The sequence below is a fragment of the Xenopus laevis genome, chromosome 8L, assembly GCF_017654675.1.
Source record: "Xenopus laevis strain J_2021 chromosome 8L, Xenopus_laevis_v10.1, whole genome shotgun sequence".
Taxonomy (NCBI): domain Eukaryota; kingdom Metazoa; phylum Chordata; class Amphibia; order Anura; family Pipidae; genus Xenopus; species Xenopus laevis.
The window spans coordinates 88,337,700-88,359,656 of record NC_054385.1 but is presented as its reverse complement, the minus strand read 5'-3'; the positions used below and the strand labels follow the sequence as shown (position 1 = coordinate 88,359,656).

Here is a 21,957-nt window from a genome sequence, read left to right as displayed (position 1 = left end):
CCAAATTCCGTGGATATACATTAGTGGTGCTCTATCTGGGAACTATACTGCTCCACAGTTCCTTATACATCTCAATGAGAACTGACAGAAGCAGTGATGTAACTAGAGAGGAAGCAGACCCTGCGACGGTGGGGGGTACTAATGCTTCCTTTGCAGGGGGGCTTGCTTGTTGAATTGAATGATTTTTTGCATGTTGTGGGTCACCTACAATTTCTGCTGGGGTGGGGGGTAGGGGCATCCATAGTTGCTTCACTGGACAGAAGTTTAGAGTGCGGCACTATTACATTCCCCCACAGCAGAATGATTTTTTAGCCAATAGAAGAACTGTCCTGCAGTGAAAGTTTAGTTGTTATTATTATTGTATTGTTAATTACTATAATTATATTAACAGTGGTTGCCTAACAGACTGGTACCCTTCAGTTAAATTACAGTTTCATTGTCTTTTACAGCGTAACAGTTTAAATTCCATGCCTGAAAAATGGAAATATATTTAAAACCACTAAAAAGAAAAATGATGGCTAATTGCAATTGCATTAAACCCTAATATTTTGTGTACCATACAAAAATGTTAATTTTAATGTGTATTGCCCCTTTAGATAGTACACAGAGGCAGATATATACCCCTGTTTTGGAGTTTTCAGTATATTGGATACCCAGATATTAGACCCCACACCTGCATTGCAACGTACACGGGGATAAACTCTTTTTAGTGTAATAATGGAAGGGAGCCAGTCACTAACAAGCCTGGAGAAGTGAACGAGCTGGAGGTTTTGGCAGTTGAAGTGGGAAGGCGGCTTGAAACAATGCAGTTTTTCTACTGTAATGAAGGAACTTTCTGCTTGTGGAAGTCACCAGAGGACAGATAAAAGGAAGGTGTGTGGGGTACATGTGCACAATCATGCAGAAGGAGTGGTTCAACTGTCTCAGCACAAAGCAGACATCCTCCATAGCCTTGCCTCCCTTCCCTCCCCAGACAATTCCATTGATCCCTGTCATTCACCAGCAGTTTGGATAGAGACCCAGATTCATTATATTTACATTGGATTAGAACGCTCTCATAAAAAGTTATCTGGTTCTGATGAACCTAAGTATGTATTACATAATAATTATGTCTTCCCTACAGCTCATGTCAATTATATATATATTTAAATATTACCTTGCTAAATGTAACCCAGAAGCCACCAAGCCTGCCCACATTGCCCACCATTACCCAGAATTTCATTTCTGTGTCCCCCACAAGGAGTAAGCAGAGCCCTTTCCCACATCCCCATCAATATTTGGCTGTAGCCAGAGCCAGAACCTTTGCTGCGTTCTGACGCGCCCCCTATTGGACACACGGAGCAGTGGCAGCGACAGAAGTTGGAGCAAGGAGAGAAGCGCACACAAGTTATCAGGGCAATCAGTGCAACACACAGACAGTCGCCTTTATGTGGTCATGTTTTTAATCGTAAAAAATCCTTTATATAAAAGTCTGCTTACAAAAATCACATAAATAAATCTACTGGACTGGAGGAGCCCGACACCGGAGCCTGCAGGTAGTTTGAGGAAGGGGGTTGATGTCGGACACGAGTTTTTGGCCGTGAGACCATTTCAAAATCGGTCGTCATTTGCAAACACCTGCAGAGTCGGAGTGGGTGGCTCCAGTCACACGCACCTTGTACTCCCGCCCCACTTCACACAGCGGCTTAGTCGCACACACAGCTGGGGACAGACAGACAGCCACTGTAGCTTATTATTCTCGCAATGACATCTGAGCCGCGACCCTCCGGCATTTGTTCAATGGCAACTCCCTGATGAGTCGGGGGGACTGAACGTGTTGGAAGTTGCGATTGAGCCCGAGGTGCGCAGATGGGATGCCTTTGCCTTGTTGCAGTTTACTACTATTTGTCGCACTGGGATTTATAGAAAGGAGTCGTTTGGTCGCACTTTTTGTGCACTTTCAGTCACTTCACCTAACAGGTTCCACCTGCCTCTATAATAATGACAATAATAATAACAATAGTAATAATACTGCTGCTGCTGCTGCTGGTGGTGGTTATTGTGTCCCGTTGCCTCGGTGCTGCTGCTGCTGCTGATGACAATTACACTTGAATGACCACTTGGCCGCTGCCCTTGGTCCCCATCAAGCCCTGCTGGTACTGCTCCAGCCACATCCTCAGTTCAGAGATCTTGTAGCCCTCCGGCCCCCGACCCCCCTGGTACACCACTTTGCCCTCCAGGACGATGTAAAGTCTCTCAAAGTAGGCACCGTAGGCGGCGTTGGAGGAGTTGTCCATGGTGTCCACCACCACCCGGCAGCCGGGCGCCCCTTGGAGCATGAGCTGAGCCGCGGCCAGGCGGTCCTGCAGGCACTGGTGCTGGGGGATTTGGTAGGAGGCGTCGGTGCTGAGCCAGCCGTCTGACGGGTGCGCTTCTTCTATGTACACCAGCAGGAAATCCGCGATGCCAACGTGCTGGGCTGCCAGGCGGCGATAGGCTTGCAGGCGAGCCATGAACGGGGGTCAGGTGCAGCTGCCGAAATTGACAACCAGCGGTCTCTTGCCCTGGGAGAAGTCCAGGATCTTGCACAGCCTGCGCCCTTCCAGCATCACCACCTCCGTGTTGGGCGCCGAGCAGCCCAGGTGCGCCGACTTGAAGTAGTCCAGCTTCTGCCCGTGCCACACGGCTCGCAGCGACTCCACGGTGCACATTCGGTTGGAGTCGGACACGCACAGCGGGGGGTCTTCGTGCTCGGCGGTGCTCTCCTCCCTGGCGGTCAGCAGGACCCTCCTCCTGATACACTGGAAATCCAGCAGCCACAGCATCAGCGCCGTGAGCAGGAAGCGGGGCAGCAGCAGGCAGCAGGCGGCCACCTGTTTCACAAGTTTACCGGTGTGGGGTCCCGCGCAGTGCAACATGGTGCTCAGCCCTCACCCCCTCCGGCCCGACTATTGTGCACCGATTTAGGGGGCTCCCGGGCTCATCTGAGATCCTGCTTCTCCCTTTCCCCCCATTTTATAGGCACACATTTAAATGAAAAAGATGACTCCACCTCCGGACTGTACCGCCTCTCTGTACTACAGCCCCGGGATTACCTAGCGCTGACCTACAGCCACATCACGGCAAGCGCAATTCATGGGCAAATCCCACTGTCCCTCTGCCCTTCCTCCTCTCGGCTGTCTGCTGGGCATCTGCCAGGTGCTGCCACCCTCTGCAATCAACTCACCCACCGCACCCACTGCTTCTACCCACTGGCTCCCACCTACCTGCCCTATGTACTGACACACACTGACACACACACTGACACACACACACACACTGACACACAGGTAGATGTGCAACAGCGACAGACAGACAACGGACAGACAAACTCATACTATACCTGCGGATACATTGATGACACATAGCTGACAGATAGAGAGACACATGAAGGATTTAGGACAGACAGCAATGAGCCCCAGACAGATGAGCTGTGACATTATAGAGATGTGTCATTATAAAGATGTGACGTTATAGAGCTGTGACATTAGATATGTGACACCCAGGGGCTTATTACAAGGGGCTCTGTCCCCTCCAGCTGAACCGGCACTTACACTTGTACAACTGGAGACAACTCCGATTATTCCTTGCGATCATGTAACACTGCAGTTCTCTCTCTCCCATTTTTATTCATTCTATCACTCTCTCCTTAAACCCCACCAGTCCCTTCCGTCGCTCATTAGCGCTAAATTCGTTTAATAAACCAATACCGGCTGATTATTTGGAAGGAAACGGGCAACTTTTATTTGGTGGCGACAGAAAGACGCTGCGCCGCGTTTGCTTTTTCTTCTTCAGTCGCCGATAGCAACAGACAGCGCTGCGCCCGAATCCCTGCTGCAATCACAGGTTACATAACGTGCGATAAAAGCTGGCGCTACTACAACTTGTCCCGCTCGTTATCTCTGCATTTCTTTTGCACAAGTGCTGCCAAGCACGTCTGCCAGTGCGTCCTTATCGGCCGGCCTTGGGGTGTTTGGGAAGGAAATAATATGTTGCACAAGGATCGATACACAGTTCCGTGCTCGGTGCCATGGATTTCTGGCAGCTGCGAAGCCCTTGGTACTACTGACCGCAGGGCGCGTCCCCTGGAAGTGTCACTCGCTATGCGAATATTACCTGTTGCACTAAACATTGGCTTCGGTGTAATAGCCGCTATGGCCGCTAGAGGTGGCTGTTGGCCGGTTTTATTGCACAGCTCCCTGTTACTAGGCTAACCTATACTAATACTGGGGAGAAGCAGCAGCAGGGTTAAACCCCATCCCCCTTAACTTATAATGACGTGGATTTGTCCTGCTGTGGATAGCTTTTGTATATTGCAGAAAGCATAAAAATATTTTCCACTCCTTATCAGTACTAAGGTTTAATATTTATTTAGATTGTAAGCTCCATGGGACAGAAACCTCCCTCCTCTTGGCTCCTAACACTCAGAACTTAATCTTGAATGTATTCATTTATAGTTTGTCATTGAATTGTCTCTCTTCTGTTCTAGTAAAGCATTGTTTTAATGTACAGTATTGGTGGATGGGTTGGCCAATGCAAGACACATGCGGGCGGCAGGCTGAAGGTTTTAAAAGTATTATACCTCTTGGCAGCATCGGACTGGCCCATTGGTACTTCTAACCATTTGGTCTATTTCATGGTTATTACCTATTTCTGTCTGGGAACAAAGAGGCTAAACAGATAGAATACTAGATAATAGTACAAGTATGGGATCCATTATCCTTAAACCCGTTATCCAGAAAGCTCCAATTACAAAAAGGCCGTCTCCCATAGACTCTGTTATAATCAAATAATCCAAATTTTAAAAAACTATTCCCCTTTTCTACGTAATAATAAAACAGTAGCCTGTCCTTGATCCAAACAAAGATATAATTAATCCTTATTGAAAGCAAAACAATCGTATTGGTTCAATTTAGTGTTGAAATGATTTTCTAGTAGACTTAAGGTTTGAAGACCCAAATTACAGAAAGAAACGTTTTTCTGTAAAACCCCAGGCCCTGAGCATTCTGGACAACAGATCCCATACCTGTATATAAAGAAAAGAGACTTGGGGAATAAAGAGGTTCAGTGAGAAGAGGAAAAATAGTTTGGAGATTGGGCCCCTGGTGTCCCAGTCCTACACTGCCTCTTGGTGACATCACTGCACATATCCCATTCCTTTCAGTGATGTCACCAGGCGTATTTCCCCCCCCCCCGGATGTTTCCACCTAATTTCAATCTTTGGCATCACCTATGCAAACTTGGTTAGAATTGGGGATTGGTCATGATGTGCAGGTCAGGAAATTACCAGGCTGAGATCACTAATGTATAATTCTATACTATACTATATAAGTAAAAATATACACATATATACATCTGCTTTTTAACATTTTTTACAGCAGTTGAGAGCAGAATATGTTCTTTTCCCTTTCTGTTACTAATTGGACTAGCAATACCCCATCTTTCTCTATAATTGTACACATGAGAGGCGGCAGTGATCCCTCTTCCAGTAAGATTCATTTAACCTGTCTCCTTAGCCAAAATGATTTGAGGACTGCCCCCCCCCTCTCTTGCCACCCGGCTGCCAAACCCCTAACATTTTTAGGTTGTATTGTTGGAGAGCTGGCATCATTTTCAACTTAGCAGCAATCAATATTGTTCAAATCTCAGTGCTGTGTTCAGAAGCTGGATGCAGGCAGTCAAATTCTTGGGCAATTAAGGCAGCAGATTGCCATCTGTCAGAAGGACGGGAGGCGGTCAGTACTCTGCTGTAACCCTATTAGGCTTGGACTCAGTACAAGGGTAAAGGTTCACTGCCCATGAAATGCTGGTGCAGTGCACATTGATATAGGGCAGCTAACACTATACATGAAAATATCTGCAGCCTCCTGGCCAAATCTATTGTTAATGAGGCTCTTTCCTATAAAGAAACATTTCTTCATTCTTTATACTTTTTATAATATTCCGTAATAGCCTTCTCTGTAAGAAGCCAGTCACCTTTGTGTTTGGAAAAGCTGAATTTCTTCTATGTACTCTATGCCTACCATGACGCACTGTTTGTTTAAAGTGCTGCAGAATATATCAGCACTATATAAACAAAGGGTAATAAATAAAACAAGGGCACTGGTTATTAGTTTACTGTTTTATTAACGTTCAGACACCTAAAAGAAACATCCAGCATATAAACAAGGGTTTTGCCTTAAACAATGCAAGGGCACAAAAAAAGTGGAGCAAACTGGCAGCGACATAAAACTATAAATTACCCATTCCAACTTGTACTTTCTTCATTTGCTGCTCACAATCAGATGCCTCAGCAGGTGGTGTCTAATTTATTCCAACATAATATTTTACATAAAGCTGTGATTTCTCAGGCACAGTGAGAGTTCACAATATCATTTCCATCCCAGAGGCAAGTAAAACTAATACAGGTGTCAGACATGGTTCTCAGCTGTACAGGCAAGATGTTTGTCAGAAATGCTGTCTCCCTTCTTAGCCTTTAGTCCAATGCACTATGAATGTTTAGTCTCTGAAATATCTGGGTATCTTGGTATATATATATATATATATATATATATATATATATATATATATATATGATCATTTACAAAAACACTTGACTCTTTATGTAGTAACCCATGTAGTATACGGTATATATGCCTTTTGGAGTAACAAGAGGCACTCCTCCTCCAAAAGAACCCTCAAAGGGGCCAAGAGTGCCAGAACTGCAACCCCCTTCCTAAGAACAACCCCCTCCCCTGCCAGGTAATTGTGCTGCAATTTAAAGAAGAAGAGTAGTGCCCCCACAAGTAGTAGTGCAGCACAATTACAGCATAATTACAGCATAAATTACACAATACTATAAAGGAAGCAGACTCAGCAGTCCAGGCCCCCCACAACCCTGGGGTCTGCTTCATCTATAGTTATGCCACTGCATACAGGCAGGTAAATTGACTCCTGAAAAACCCAAGTAAACTTAAAAAAAGGGGAGAACTCACCGGATTTGAAACCACCATAGGAAACACACACTCCGTGCTGCAACGTGTGACATGCTTCTTCAATCAATAGAGAATATAAATCACAGAGCACTGGAGACATTGTTTTCAGTCTAAAATATTCCTTTTATTACAAAAGTTAAAATTATATCTGACACAGAAACTTTAAAGAGCACCATTTGCTTTACGTGTTTCATGGCTTCCTCAGAAGCTTGTGTGAATGTGACAGGGGACTTAGACTAAGCTCCACTGGGTTAGACATTAGACTGGAAGCTCCACTGTGGCAGGACTGAAATTAATGAGGTATAGTTTTCTGTAAAGTGCTATGTAAACATGCCATCACTACATAAATAGACAATAATAATTGCTTGCTATAGGTTATTATTATGGAATAAAATCACACAATTTTTCTGAATTATGCCTACAGACTTGAGAAAGAGGGCAGAGACAATATAAAAAGGCTCTCATATGAGAATAAAAGCACATAAACTAGGTATTTCCTATGTAAACCATCCAGCTTGTATTGAATGACTGCACATAATATTTGGTTGTTGATGTCATTTTGGGAGTTGCCGTTTAACAACATCATGAAGGTTAGGCTGTATTAAGGGCTTCATGGACCTGGAACTGAAGATTATAGTGGTCCTATTCTCCAGAAGCTTTTACTGAAATATGATCTCTGTGGCAGGGATACGAAGCCTAATGTAACTGTAGAGGAAGCAGCACCTTATTAATTAATATAGGTGCTAAACTGCACCAATGCAGTTACCCATAGCAACCAATCTTTCCTTTATTTTTGTAACTTGTAGAAGACTCATCCCATAGTGTAATCTGGGGGCTCAGTATGAGCAAGAGTGGCCCCATACTGCTCTAGGTCAGCTGATGACCTCTTTCAAGTGTAAGATGGGAAAGGCTGGTTGGTTCTTTATTGTGTCTGATCATTGCTGTCGCAATTTCACCAGACTGCATACGTCCTGAAAAACAAACACAAACACAGACTTAATGATAAAGCAGCAGAAAGTATTTAACAAGATGTGAGGAGCCAGGGGCCCAGGCTCCCCATCTGGGACACAGGCAGGCCAATAACTTGACAAATAGGAACATGTTATTAAAGCACAAGCAGGGTTAACAAGACAGGGTTAACAAGGCAGGGTAGGTACTTTCAAAGAGTTAACAGGCAGGCAAATGGCAGGTAAAAGTCCAAGGAAAGGCACCAGAAGGGTCAAACAGGTAAAGTGACCAGCAGCAGGATGACCAAGCGAAATGGCAGTGCCATTAGCATAAGTGGGCCTTTAAATTAATGATTTTCATGGCACAAGATAAGGACACTGTCATAACTCACACCCAGAGCTGGACTGGCTTTCGGGTCTGGGCACAAAGGTACTGACATCACTCAACTGATGTGACATCACTGGATAATCACAGTGTGAACATGTTAGGGATGCACCAAATCCACTATTTTAGGTTTCGGCCGAATCCCGAATCCTTTGTGAAAGATTCGGCAATCGGCAGAATAACGAACCAAACCAAAATTCAAGTTTGCATATGTAAATACGGTAAAGAAAGAGGGAAAGAGAACCGCAACGCGCGGTTAAAACTTTTTTTGACTGTCTTGTTTGTGTGATGAAAAGTCGTAGAATTTTTTGGATTTGGTTCAGCCAGGCACTAGGATTCAGTGAATCTAAATCCTGCTAAAAAAGGCTGAATCCCGAACCGAATCTAGGATTCGGTGCATCCCTAGAATATGTCAATAACATATAACATATGTGTGAATATGCACTTTAAAATCTGCTCCATGTGCTTGTGCCCGGGCTGATGCATTGGTTCCAGGTGCAGATACAGTAGTGCCCTGGTTTGATGATTCTTGGCCTGCATTTATCTGCTAGCTGAGATCAGCCCAGTGTGGCTATAGCCTAAGCCAAAGCTGCCGACCAATCAGAACTGCAGGTCTATGGCTCCAAGTGCAGATCATAAAATAAACATAGATACGGGAAACAGTGTTAGCTTCAGAGATCCGGATGTTGCATGGTACAACCAGCGCAGCTATATGATTAGAAGCATTGTAGTAACATGGAGACAATTCATGTTATTGTTATTTTCTTTCATATACATTTCTTTCAGGTTGTAGCAATTTGTAGGCCCTGGTCACACAGAGTGTTTTGTAGGCAGGCAGAGAGAAGTGCATCCGTATAGCTGCACTGGCAGGCACAGCTTTGGTCTGAGTGCAGGTACACGGAGAGGAGCAGAGATCAGTCCAATAAATGCAAAAGCAGGCAGTTTGTTGCTTATTTCCCTTCTGTGTAGCTGCACTCAGGTCGAAGCTTTGCCTTCCAGTGCAGCTATACCAGGGGTGTCCAACCTGCGGCCCAAGGGATGGATTTGAATGCGGCCCAGCTTGAAATGCTCAGTTCCTGAGAAAAAGTCATAATAATATAATAATAAGTCTATTTATTATCCAGGTGTCCCATATTCCAGCATATAGCTCCATCTGGTTATCCAACTGGTATTGTAGTTCTTTGCTGTTTATTTTCTTTACTTTTACAAATCAAAAGTGTTTGTGTATCTCATGTGTGGTCCCAGACAATTATTCTTTTTCCAATGTGGCCCAGGGAAGCCAAAAGGTTAGACAGCCCTGAGCTATACAGAGCTTTGGAAAAGAGCAGATGTACTTCTCTCTGCCTGCCTACAAAACGCAGGTCAAGAGAAGCAAAGCCAATGCACAATGCAGTGTGATCAGGGCCTTATTGTTGCCGGTCTTTGAAATGGGTATTTGTTGTAGTCATAATCCCCTTTAAATCTTGCTGGTCTAGCAGTAAAAACCTTGAACTGAACATGCCGTGGGATAAGTTGCTTGCATTTGTTAATGTGATCAGTCAAATAACAAGTAAATTATAGAGAAGTACAGTTTGTGCTTATGACACTTATTTAGCCAATCAATAAATGTGTCTGACGTTTCCATTGCGTTGAAGGCACACTCACTCTGGATAAAATGATCATTGTTCTGAAGGAGCCGTGACATTGTGGTTGTTAAGAGAAACCTCAATAGAAGAATGTTTTGTTTCCCATAATCTACTTCCTAAGAGAGGCCATATTCTTGCATTCACAAATAAACTTTCATGCCCTAAATTAGACAGGCTATAAAAGGGTATTCATATTGTTTTGCTTTTATGTGCAACTCTAAAATATATATGTCGTAATCTTGCCTACATTTCTGTTATTATACTCCAAAGTTTACAGTTGCCAACTGCGCAGCTACTGTCATGGCATCCAGAGTATTCCGAAGAGATTGAGGGTCCTGGAGCAATCGATCTATATTGATGAAAACGTCAATCAATTCCAATTTCCTTATTTTAACTATAAAGTACAAATTGTCTTTTTTTAACCTTTATTAGCTCCCCTTCCCCCTCTTGTAATCAGGAGAGTTTGATAAGATAATGCAGATAATGAACTTTGTATAAGGAAGCTCCTCCTCTCAGTTCTCTCACTATTGCTTGGAATAACTAAGAAATTTGGAAAATTCTGCAGTACATAAACTGTACATATTTCTTAATTAAAACAATATCCAGAAAATATATTTAACATGCCTTATTTATTGAACTATAGGGGTATTTTATTCCCTTTTAACTTCACTGTCCCCTCCAGCAAACAGAATGGAATATTATGGTAGAACTGCATTCCCCTGGCTTAAATATTATTTTCATAGTATGACTAATAGTTCCTGGTAGATACATGTACTGTGCATTCTTCACAATCACCTGGAAAATGAACAGCAACAGTATATGAAGCACTGCAAATACAGAGGAGTGCAAAACTGAACTAAACTCTATAAGCTTAGATCCCAAATAGAAATGGAAGTAGTACACCTGTGATTTTCCAGGGTTTACATTTATTTAATTGGAATATATAATTATATCATTTAAAAGGAAAAAAACCCGAAAACCATTGGACTAAGTGCCTTTCTGTGCCATTATAGTGTAGAAGCATAGAACTTATCTCAAAAGTTCAATATTTTGTTATTTTATTTTTAAGAATAACCCTCCTTCTGGACAGACATTGCCTCCACTGCAGCAGGCAGCTTCTGGAATCACATTCATGTACATTTACAGCTTTTTCTTATTTACAGAAAACCCTACAGCTCGGTAGATTGCTTTCTACACGTCAGCAAAATGTTCTGTTTCATTTCCAAAGACTGGAGTCTGCACCATCTTTCTTTGGTCTGCTGGGGTCCCTCAAAGCGTATATTTAAACATTGCTTCCCAGCATCATTTCTATAGCTCACATACCATTAAATGCTTCTGCAAATGAGTTTGGAGCTTGTACTTATTTTTGAGCTCTATGAAGCAGAGCGTCCAGATATATAACAAGGCTTTTATGAGCTTCTGCTAGCTCCGAGGGCATTAAAGCTTTAGTATTTGCATTTTAATAGTGCTCTTTTATTGACATATTCAGTGATGTTCTATAGTTTAAGTCTATTTTCTTTACATTTGCTCTTCAATCATTCCTTTAATCTGACCATGTGCAGACTGATTTCTCTGCAATCCAATTGCCTGGCCCATGGCTTGATAATTTGGTTAATGATTTGGCCAAACAATCCGGCCATATGTATCTCAGTGTCAGCTGATGAACTCCACATAAAGGTGCAGGTAGACTGCACTTTCACTTCTGACAGATGGACTTTGAGATGGGACTGCAAAATGGCCTATCACAACTGTCTGTCTAGGGCCCAAATCAGTGAGTGATGGTTGGGCAATCTGACCACTAATTTCAAAACTGTCAGCTATATTGCTCTCAATACAGATAGCTTAAGTTTCCAATCTCTGCTTTTTAATACTCCTGTTGTATTAAAGGCAAATGAGGTTGGCGGTGGTCTGTACAATTCAAGTTAAATATAGTGTTCAGCTTCCATATAGTTGCTCTGTGCTTGCAACTCCACTGTGTCAGTAAACGAAAACAAAAAATGGAAGGAGAAGACTTTTTATTCCAGGTTCTGTTAACCACAACCCTTTGTCAGCTGTGAAGGCAAAACAATCCTATTGGGTTAATTTAATGTTTAAAAGAGAACTTAAGCCTAACTAAATAAATAGGCTAAGAATATTGCACATTGTATTTTGGGCTTTTGTACCAGCCCAAGGCAACCACAGCTCTTTAGCAGGGAAGATATGTACCTCCAAAGATTCCATAGTAACTGCAATCTTCTTTTCTGCCTATTCACTGCACATGCTCTGTGTGGATGTCAGTTACTGAGCTTAGGGATTGACTCACAATATACTGTATAAATAGGATAGAAATGTCACAATATAAGGCTGATTAGTAATTAATACAGATACTTGCGAGTTAACTCAGAAACTAGTGCAATTAGCATCATAGTTTAATAATCAGCCCTGTAGCATCAGCTTATATTATAGAAAAACCTAATTTGCTTGTAAAAGATTAGTTTCTCAACAGCTACTCAGAGCCCACTAAGCAAGATGGTGACCCCCTGTGACAAGTTTGAATTCCTGGATCATTACTGTATTGAGAAGCTGAAACTTTAGGCTGGCACAATAAACTCAGTATATAAAATATGGCATTTCTAACTATATTCCTTTTTAGGGTTTAGTTCTCCTTTAAATAATTTTTTAGTAGCCGTAAGGTATGGAAATCAAATTTACCAACAAGAAGAGAAATATAAATAAATAAAAAGAACTTAAGAGAAGTCACAGTAAGAAAAAGAGAAAGAAAAGGGGTAAAAGAGTGTAAGAAGACAGTAGGTAAGGGGAGAAAATGATTTCCTTGCCAGATATTAGCTATTTGGAAAGTATGTGTTACCTTTCTTAGTCGACTGGCTTTTATGTTTGAAAATGACTATATACTTGTTTAATAAGACAATTTGCCTTTCCAGGTCTGCTATATTTGGTGGGTGATTTTCTGTACTTTATTTGAAAGAGAATGTGGAAGCACTGTTTTCTCATAGGATACGTTTGAATTTGTTCACTTCTTGCCGACAACATCACCTCCTGGATCGCTATATCTAGGAGTCCGGTATCTTTAATAACTCTTAATAACAGCTTTATTCAGGCAAGTGTGCAATTCTAACGCGTTTTGTGCCTACATGCTTGGCATTTCATCAGAGATCTTGATTATGTGCCTGAATAAAGCCAAGTTGTTATTAAATATACCAGACACCTAGATATAATTTGATCAGCACATCGAAGCGATCCAGGAGGCGATGCAGTTTTGCCACCAATTAGGATTAATTATATCTTGTTTTGGATCAAGTACTAGTACTGTTTCATTATTACATAGAATAAAATAGAGTCTATGGGAGACACCATTCCGTAATTCAGAGCTTCTTGATAGCGGGTTTCCGCATAACTGATCCCATACCCGTACTATGATACTATCCATACAAACTTGGATGCAGCATTTCTTGAACACAAATGCAGCTTGTAAAGTTATCAGAGTTTTTACAGACAGTAACAATGGTTAGTGCTTGATAAGTTGGTACCAGTAGCTTCCAAATGCAAGTAATACAGAAAATGAATTTAGCGAACTTCTTAAAAATGAGGATCTTTGTTTACAAATTATATTAAATGACTATAAACACCATAAAGTCAATATATATATACCAATGTATATATTTTTAATTCTAAAGTTTGTATCTATTTTGATCAAGCAACTTCAAGTAAACCATTTTATTTGCAATAAATGTCTATTTTTTTATGAGAGTTTTCATTCTGTAGTTCTGTAGATAGTCATGAGTAGCATTTGACCCTTAGTTGTTGGCATGGTTAAATACTAAAACCACTGTATTCTGCACATCATATTAGTTTTCAGCCATGTAAGAGCCATTGCTGACCAGGAAAATTGTCACCTGGAAATACTTTCCTCTAACATTTGGATTGGTGCATGTAAAACACCTTACTTGCGGTGATCTGGTTTAACTGCAGGAAAATGCGAAACAAGGCATTTTCCCACAATTTAGTCTGATTGCCCTTTCTAATATGTTTTAAATGCAGTGGTCTGAATTTCCAGATTTGTTGCCCTTGTCCACCATTACTTTTATTTCAAACATTATTTTATTACTTTTATTGAAACAAATATTTCACCTTTCAATTGTTAAATATATTTTTTTTTAAGAGTTGGGGCAACACATTTGTTTCTTGGTAGCCAATAGTGAAATTTGGCCAACCATTGTGGGTTAGGGTTGGGTGCAGGTCAGACTGGTACACTCCTCCACTGCTCCTGAAGATTCCATCTTGGAACCAAAGGCGCGCGCAAAAGTAGAGCACAGAGCGAGATCAGACGGGTACTCGTTGTGTGTGGGTCCTACAATGACAATATTTTGCAGGTTAGGGTCAGATGCGAGGTTAAGGTTTTTCAGTTTGGGGTCGGGTGAAGGTTGAGTTTTTCCTGATCCACATATCACTAGTAGCTATGAATTTTGTTTCAGTAGGCCAGAAGCAATAATCTTATACTTGTTCTTAATAATGACAAAATGTACAAACAATTTCTTAGAACTAGCTGAAGAAGTCAGATTGAGGCAACTGCTCCCTCTTGCCCCCTTTTGTGGACATTATTGACAGCTACAATTTTTGTGATGAGTTTATAACAGGTATAAATTAACAGGTTTTAATAAAAAAGAGAATTTGGGTTTCATATTTCATTTGAAAAGGACTTTCATCATACATCTTTTTATGTCTGGGGGACAGGTCCACTTTAATGTGGGTACAAACACTTTGCTATTCAAAAAATGACTTGGTTCTCTGCATCAAATACATCAAGAGAAGACAGGTTACATCAAACGTGCTGAAACATTAAGATCTATATTTGTTATTGCACTGAATGCAATAAAATAGGTGCCCTAAACTGTCGTTTAAATTGCTGACGGGTAAGTTGAGGAAAACCACAATAATAAAGAGGTTTGAGGCTCTTGGTTACTGTTCTGGATAAATATCCAGAGGAAGTGGTCTTCATGGTTTTACTAAGTAGCAGATATCCTAGGGCAGAACCATATAAGTGTTTCCACATAGTGGTCTGATTTTCCAAATTACCACATGTACATGGCTTAGAGTTTCATACAAAGAATTTAATGTAGCCTTAGAGTAGTTTGGGGTGGGGGGCATAGAAATTCTTTGTGAGCTGTATCTGGTCCCAGAAGGCAGCAGACCTCAGACTGCCCTCTTCTCTTGCATGCAAATATGAAAGGCCGATCCCATTCCCCCTCAATTTTTTTCAAGCGTTTCTTTTTTTCTATATAGACACCTGAGTCTTGCCCTTAATTGCCTATATGGAAATATGGCTTTGTTAAGGAGTTGAGAGGTAACATACTTTTTCTTCCCTACACAGGGTTTCATAACTTTATCCCCAAGGACCCTACTTCAAAACCCAGAGAGACTGAGCATGTGCTTGTGCGTGTATGTGAATGCATTCGATTATTATTGACTCAAACACATGAGAGATGGACAAAATAGAGATTATTATATTGAAACATACATTGCTGCCAGGCAGGCTATAACGCTGAAATCCTTAAAGTTCCAGAATGGTCTGTTCTATCATCAGGCAGTCTCTGGCTACTGTGGATTTTCAACACGAATGGTGTGTCAGCTTTCAGAAGCAAGCATTTTTTTGTACTGATAGTCAAACTGAGTGTGACGTTTTGTAAGGTTTGGAGAGTCTTTCCAGATTAGTGTGCGGCATCTGGATTAACTCTAAAGTCTATACATTCACTCAATGGTTTTCTTGGCAACTTGATTCAAAATACATTATTTTAATGAATGTAGACTGACATTTTGGAACACCGAAAATGTGTTTCCTTCAGGATTTAATAATTTATAAACCTTAATTTCCCGGGAAGCCCATTGAAGCGGTTTTTCCTCCTTGACCTCAGAACTCCCATCTCGTATCTCTTGTGTGTTATATTTGGTTCATTGTCAAGGTTCATTGCATATAAAAATAGACTTCTTTGGCTTTTGTTACAGAAATTTTTTTTTTACAGTGCTAAGTTATACAAGTAAGGATACGCATGTAAGTTGTTTCTGGCTCCAAAACCTGACTATTTTTTTTTAAAGACTGTAATAAATTGTTTTGGCATGCCAAATAATAATGTAGGCTCTTAATCTTGGGCAACTGTAGATGGAAGTAATGGTCTTTAAAAATAGTTTTCATATTTCAATTAGAAGGAATGCAACAGCAGCTCACCAGTCTGCTCTGAATATTAACATTATACTTTTAACATAGTAGATATGATGAGATGGGTAAACATATTTAAAAAAAATGATGGTACAGGAGGAATCACCATTTGGTCCCCTTGCAAAGATTCCTTTTCTTATAACATCCCAAGAAGGTTTTATTGTCTTCTTCTCTCTTTGGCCATGGTCTTCTATACGATCTCTGGTGGATGTGAGCCTTCTTTGTAGACTCCTTTTGATAAGTAAGAGAAATAGACTGTGGGTTTCTTGAGAATAGCCAAGCTAAGGGTGTGCACTTTGATACCTTCTCAGACCCCATAGTTGTGCTATGCAGCCCATCCTGTCTCCAAGGTTCAGTGAAGAATATAAAGCTAATTCCATCGAATACCTGGGGAATCTTAAACTGCTGAAAAGTACAGACAACATAGACAGACAATGGATGCAATAGACAATGATTATGGAATAGGCTTTACTTCTCATTTAAATTGTGGTACAATTTAGGATTGACAGTTATAGATTCTAAATATATTACTTGTTTTTTTGGTTTAAAAGTTGACTGAAGGAATATGTAATTGCTTATTGGATACCAACAAATAGATTAAATGCTACACAAAAAGATAATTTTCATGTTCCACGCAGAGAACAGACTCATCATTAAAGCGATACCGACATGTTCCTATAAAAATTATTGGAATGTGTCAGTATCAAGTAGTTGCTGCACCCGGAATATTTTCCCTGAAAGCCACCCCCAACCACGCGAACCTGCTTTGACCAGACCCTCCGACACTGCTAAAAGACCTTTTGTGCAGTTTCAGTGACTAATGAAAACAGTACTTCAGCCTATGGAAGGATTGCTCCACCCCCAGGCCAGCGTCACGGAAGCAATGCAGAAGATCCGTTAGTAGTGTGAGTGGGTCGGCTGCGCAAAGGTTCGCAAGGCTGGGGGTGGCTTTAAGGGAAAATATTCCAAGTGCTGCAACTACTTGATACTGACACAGTCCTATGATTTTTATAGGAATGTATCAGTATCGCTTTAAATTACATTTTGCTTAGCCAACTGGATACTGTTGTATTGTGATGATTGTCTTTTTCTGCAGGTCATTATTTGATGATGCCAGTCAGTTCTGGGAATAAGTATGATGACTGTTACATTGGCTGTTTGGACATAGAAACTGTTGTCTTATTGTAGTTCATATTTAAGAGGTGAAACTCAGTATATAGGTGAATGGGCCAGACAAAATAAAGGAATAGCTGTAGGAAACGTGCATGTATGAGTAGTATGTGTGATCTTGTAAGGACTGCATCTCGGCACTACTTGCTTCTTCAGCGCCGCCGGCAAGATGGTGGTGCCCAGAGGATGCACATGGCACGTCGTTATGTTCTGACGACAATGCGTCAAAACATGCAGCTTCAACACGCAACATCAGCTCGTAACGCGTGATGTAATCACTCTCATTTTGTCGTGAAAATGTGATGGCGAAGCATAGTTGTGCACAATCATAAATACTATTCCTTGGATTGACATTTTTACAGTGGGTTAATATCGCTACTCCTTTGGCCTATTGTTATAAAACAGTTGGATTGGTATTGGTAATGGAGGACAGGCTTAGAGTTTGTTTAAAAGTCTGTTTAAAGGCTTAGTGTGACATTTGCATGTGGTTTATGTAGTGAATACAAAACTTTTGTACTGGTTGTTCAAGCCCAAGGCATTGAAAAAGCAGAATGTGTCGGATATTGTACAATAGGTTATGAATATTAATATACTCTGGGTGAGATCTCATGAGGAAGAAATGAAAAAATATTTTAAGCTAATTTGATTTTAATTTGAGATTTGATTTTGAGTTTTATTTTTTTACTGGAGTAGCAAAAAAAAGCTTTAGTTGATTGACTGATGGACAGTGTCTTTTTCCTCTAGTGTCTTCTATTGTGGGGACCCTTAAGACTTTAGTTTCTTTATGTATAGATGGACGAATGTTTTGTTACCCTTGACAGTCAACATTCTTATCTCTTTAAATTGTTCATTTACATTTACTTAGTTATGTATGAGTGCCTTGGAGCATGTGTAGTCATCGGTTGTAGTTTCCCTAATAGGTATTAAACGTTGGAATTCTGTATTTGGTCATCGTTTGGTCCATTACTATTGTGGCCTATGTGGCCTGTTTTGTAAGATCCAACATTTTTCTACAGATTCTGATAAATGAGGTATTTCTTGAAGCCTTATCATCCACATATTGCAGTTCCTTGTAGTAGTGTTGCAAGAAATATATCAGACCTGCAGATTTAAGATCAGCTGGTTTGTCATCTTTGGATGTAATGAGGGCTAATGGAAAGCCCACTGTGCATAGACCTATGTATATGTGTCAGTAGTCCAGATATTATGTGCAGCACTCTTTCTTTTATATCTATTTGCCACATCTAACATTTGTTGTTGCATTTTATAACATTCCTGCGCTTGTGCCGTCCTGGTTTGCTTCAAATACCAGTACTAAGTCTGCTGAACTCATCTGAGGACCAGCTAAAAACTTTGTTTTACCCTATCAAGATTGTATTTGCTTGGGACTTCTAATGTATGTTTTCTGATTTAGCAGCAAAAATGTTTTGTGAGATGGGATCCTAACACATTAGGGTTGAGACCTTGGGGACCTCCAATCTATGGACTTATGGTATTGCATTGTGAGTTGCTAGTGCCTGGTTATTTGTGTTGGATACCTGCCCCCTTGCTGTCTTTGCTTCCCAGAGCTACAATAGATAATTTTGCCCAGTTACATTTTTTGAATAATTTGGCCAACCACGTTGCATAAGGACAAGTTTAATCTTCAATCTCAGATCCCCATGGCTCATTCTTACTGTTTCATTGACAAACATCAGATCCATCTGAGATGGGGGTCTGCTCTGGGATTGTCCAATATAACCCCTCTCTCAAGAAGGGAAACTTGTGTGAATTGGCATCATGCTTTATATAACATTATACATTGTTTTCTGGTACAATAAACACATTTTATTCTATCAGCGTTATAATGCATTAGGTACAGTTTTATGTGCAATTTGCCATGTTTGTATTACCCACAGTGTCTCCTATTTTTCAGCTAGGATAAGTATTTCAGCTACACAATGCAACATGGAGAGGGCTTTCTGTTGGCAATCAGGGGCATATAATCTTGCATGTCATTTCACAGGAAGGTTAATTTACAATTGAAGCACATAGTAGAAAGTGCAATTTCGTTCACATTAAGTTATGTTTGAAGCAATTTAGGCATGACGTGGCAATACATGGGCATTCCCAGAAACATGTACAAGTTGCAGCTTGCAACAAATATTTTGAGTGGGGATAACGTCTCATCTGAAATGCAAATGCATATGGAGTTAATTACGCCATTAGTGTTGGATTCACCTAGTACAAGTCAGGAGCACCTAATGATGCAACTCACAGTTGGAACACAGGAATGACCGGCAAAATCCAAGCTGGTGATAATTTCAGGTCCTGTTGTACTGTATACACAGAAACAGGTCTGGACTGGGAGTCAAAATAGGCCCTGGCATTCCAAGTACACAGAGGCCCAAACAGCCCCCAAACAGTCCACTAAATATCTATCTAATCTATGGCAATTTACAGCAGCCCTTTTGGCATTTGCCAGAACCCACAGATTGCCAGTCCGGGCCTGCACAGAAAAACCCACACATATGAATGGGGGTGGTGTGAAAGGGATGATGTAAATCTATATAAAATCAACAGGTGAAGTTGCATACAGTTTGCAAAAGGAGGCGGGACAAGCAAAAAACATTGTCTTATTATTTTGTTAGGGAAATATGAATGGAAGTTAAATCCTATGTCTATAAACGGTAGGTAGGGTGTGCAAAGGAGGCATCAACAAAGCTGGATCAAATAACATTAAGAAAAGAAAAATATTGTATGTTCTGTGTCTCAGCATCACTGGGCAGAATAGTCATTAACATTAATACATGGCCATTTTTGCCATACAGTACAACTCCCGTTTTATGTTTTTCAGGGGACCAGAAAAAAATTATGTAAAATCCAGGAAAATGTAAAATCAGCGAAATGTATTATGCATAATATATAGGTGGGACCACACAACAACAATTTAAAATGAGGGAAAACTTAAAATCAGGGGATGTAAAATGGGGTTCTACTGTATATTACAGTTCTGCAACATTGAGCTATAAGCGTATTGTGAGTTAATGAGTACCAATCTGTATCTACTGCCAAATGCTCAGTCTTTGGTAATATGCTGCAGGGCTGCTTTTTGCAGTGGTGGACCAACAGGGTCTAACTATTTATATTTGAAATTTCCAAACATTGGCCCTTGAGTTATTGTTGATGTACAGTTCCCAGCACCCAGTGACAGTTTCAGGTTGAACTATATTAATACTGACTATGCTGTCACTGAGATACCCCTCAGCCACGGTCTTTACCATGAAATTATTCTCCACCTGATAGAGATGTAGCTGGCTAGTCAGGAGATGAATATATGGCACATTGTGATCCTACCACATTTGCTCCCCACTGCAGGCCCCTAAAGACATCTGATGATAATCAGAGAAAACATCTCTGGAATACACTCAACAATCAATAAACGTTTTACTTTTTTTCAGATACTTTCTGAGAGTCAAATTTGATGAGGGCACTGAACCTTCCAAACCTTGTGGTACTTACAGAAAGAGCATACTTTTCCTTTAATAGAGTTATTATTTTGCTTCCCTTTCTCGCAAATAAATCATGCTACTCACAATCTTAATCTTTTTATTGATATATAAAACCATATAATACATCACAGATTTTACTAATTGCACTTCTTGCAGTGATGGTAACAAGAGTAGTTCTTCTGCAAGTCTCCTTTTTGGGTTGCCTTCTCCTGGCACACACATTTCCTCCATTAGGATACTGTATAAAGCTGGCCACAGTGAGTAAGCACACAAGCCTGTATGCAATTTACTGCAGTTTAAAGTTGGCATCTCAATAGTTGTCAGTACAGAATGTCCTTAACTTAGTTTCAACCCTCTTGTCCTGCTCACCACCCAAATCTGCCCCGCCTCCAAGCCTGAGCATGTCTCTCTTCTAAGTGTCTCATCAGTAGTGTGCTGTACAATTGCAGAAACAGTCTAACGTCTCTGCACATTTCCTATCTCTTTGGCAAGGCTTTGTTGGAATAGAATTATTAAAGCTTTACTGGAACAGAGCGATTGTCCAAGCTGGATAAAGATCTGGCAGAAGGAGAAAAATGTGACCTTCTCAAAGTAAAATGCATTTGGACAGTGAGTGGCTTATCACTGAATATTTTATTTAAGCTAATAAAAGAATATTTCTGCGCTAGAACATTATTTTTCATTTTGGTCACATCATATAAACAGTGAGATACAACCGGCTGGGGTCGAATTAAAGGTAAACAAGCCCTCAAACACAACAAGATGGTTCTATTATTATTTATTATTCTGCAATTTTTTCAGCCATGTTGGTCCGGTAATTACGGTCTCTTAATAATTGATGCTCATCGTTAAATTTTACACAGTATCAACAGAATGAATCGTATTGTTCATCTGTAGTTGAGTAACTCACTTTATTAGCGCAGAATGAAACTGTAAGGGGAATGTACATATGTTTTGAAAGGAGATGACACAGGGATACCCAACAAGAGGAAGAGTGAAAAGGTCACAGTAAATGTATATGTGCTTAGATTCCCTGGTGTATACAAAGAATCTTATACAGTATACAGGGAAAAGTGCAGGCAGACCCAAAGATTCTGTACTCCAGCTCTATATATGCAACACAACTGCAGAGCAAG

At 40.7% G+C, this 21,957-nt stretch overlaps 1 protein-coding gene and 1 long non-coding RNA gene across 2 annotated transcripts in view; both read right to left on the bottom strand.

Moving 5' to 3' along the window:
• Window positions 1-1,389: 1,389 nt before the first annotated feature.
• dio3.L (deiodinase, iodothyronine, type 3 L homeolog) lies at window positions 1,390-2,957 on the bottom strand. Its single transcript, NM_001087863.2, has one exon. It carries the CDS (start codon window positions 2,895-2,897, stop codon window positions 2,082-2,084), a length of 816 nt encoding a protein of 271 aa, NP_001081332.2. The 5' UTR covers window positions 2,898-2,957; the 3' UTR covers window positions 1,390-2,081.
• Window positions 2,958-7,049: 4,092 nt separating this feature from the next.
• The window catches only part of LOC121397090, an 81,590-nt gene continuing 66,682 nt past the window's right edge, over window positions 7,050-21,957 (bottom strand). The window contains exon 3 of the long non-coding RNA XR_005963440.1: window positions 7,050-7,963. This is a non-coding gene — a long non-coding RNA (uncharacterized LOC121397090). The remainder of the gene's footprint in view (window positions 7,964-21,957) is intronic.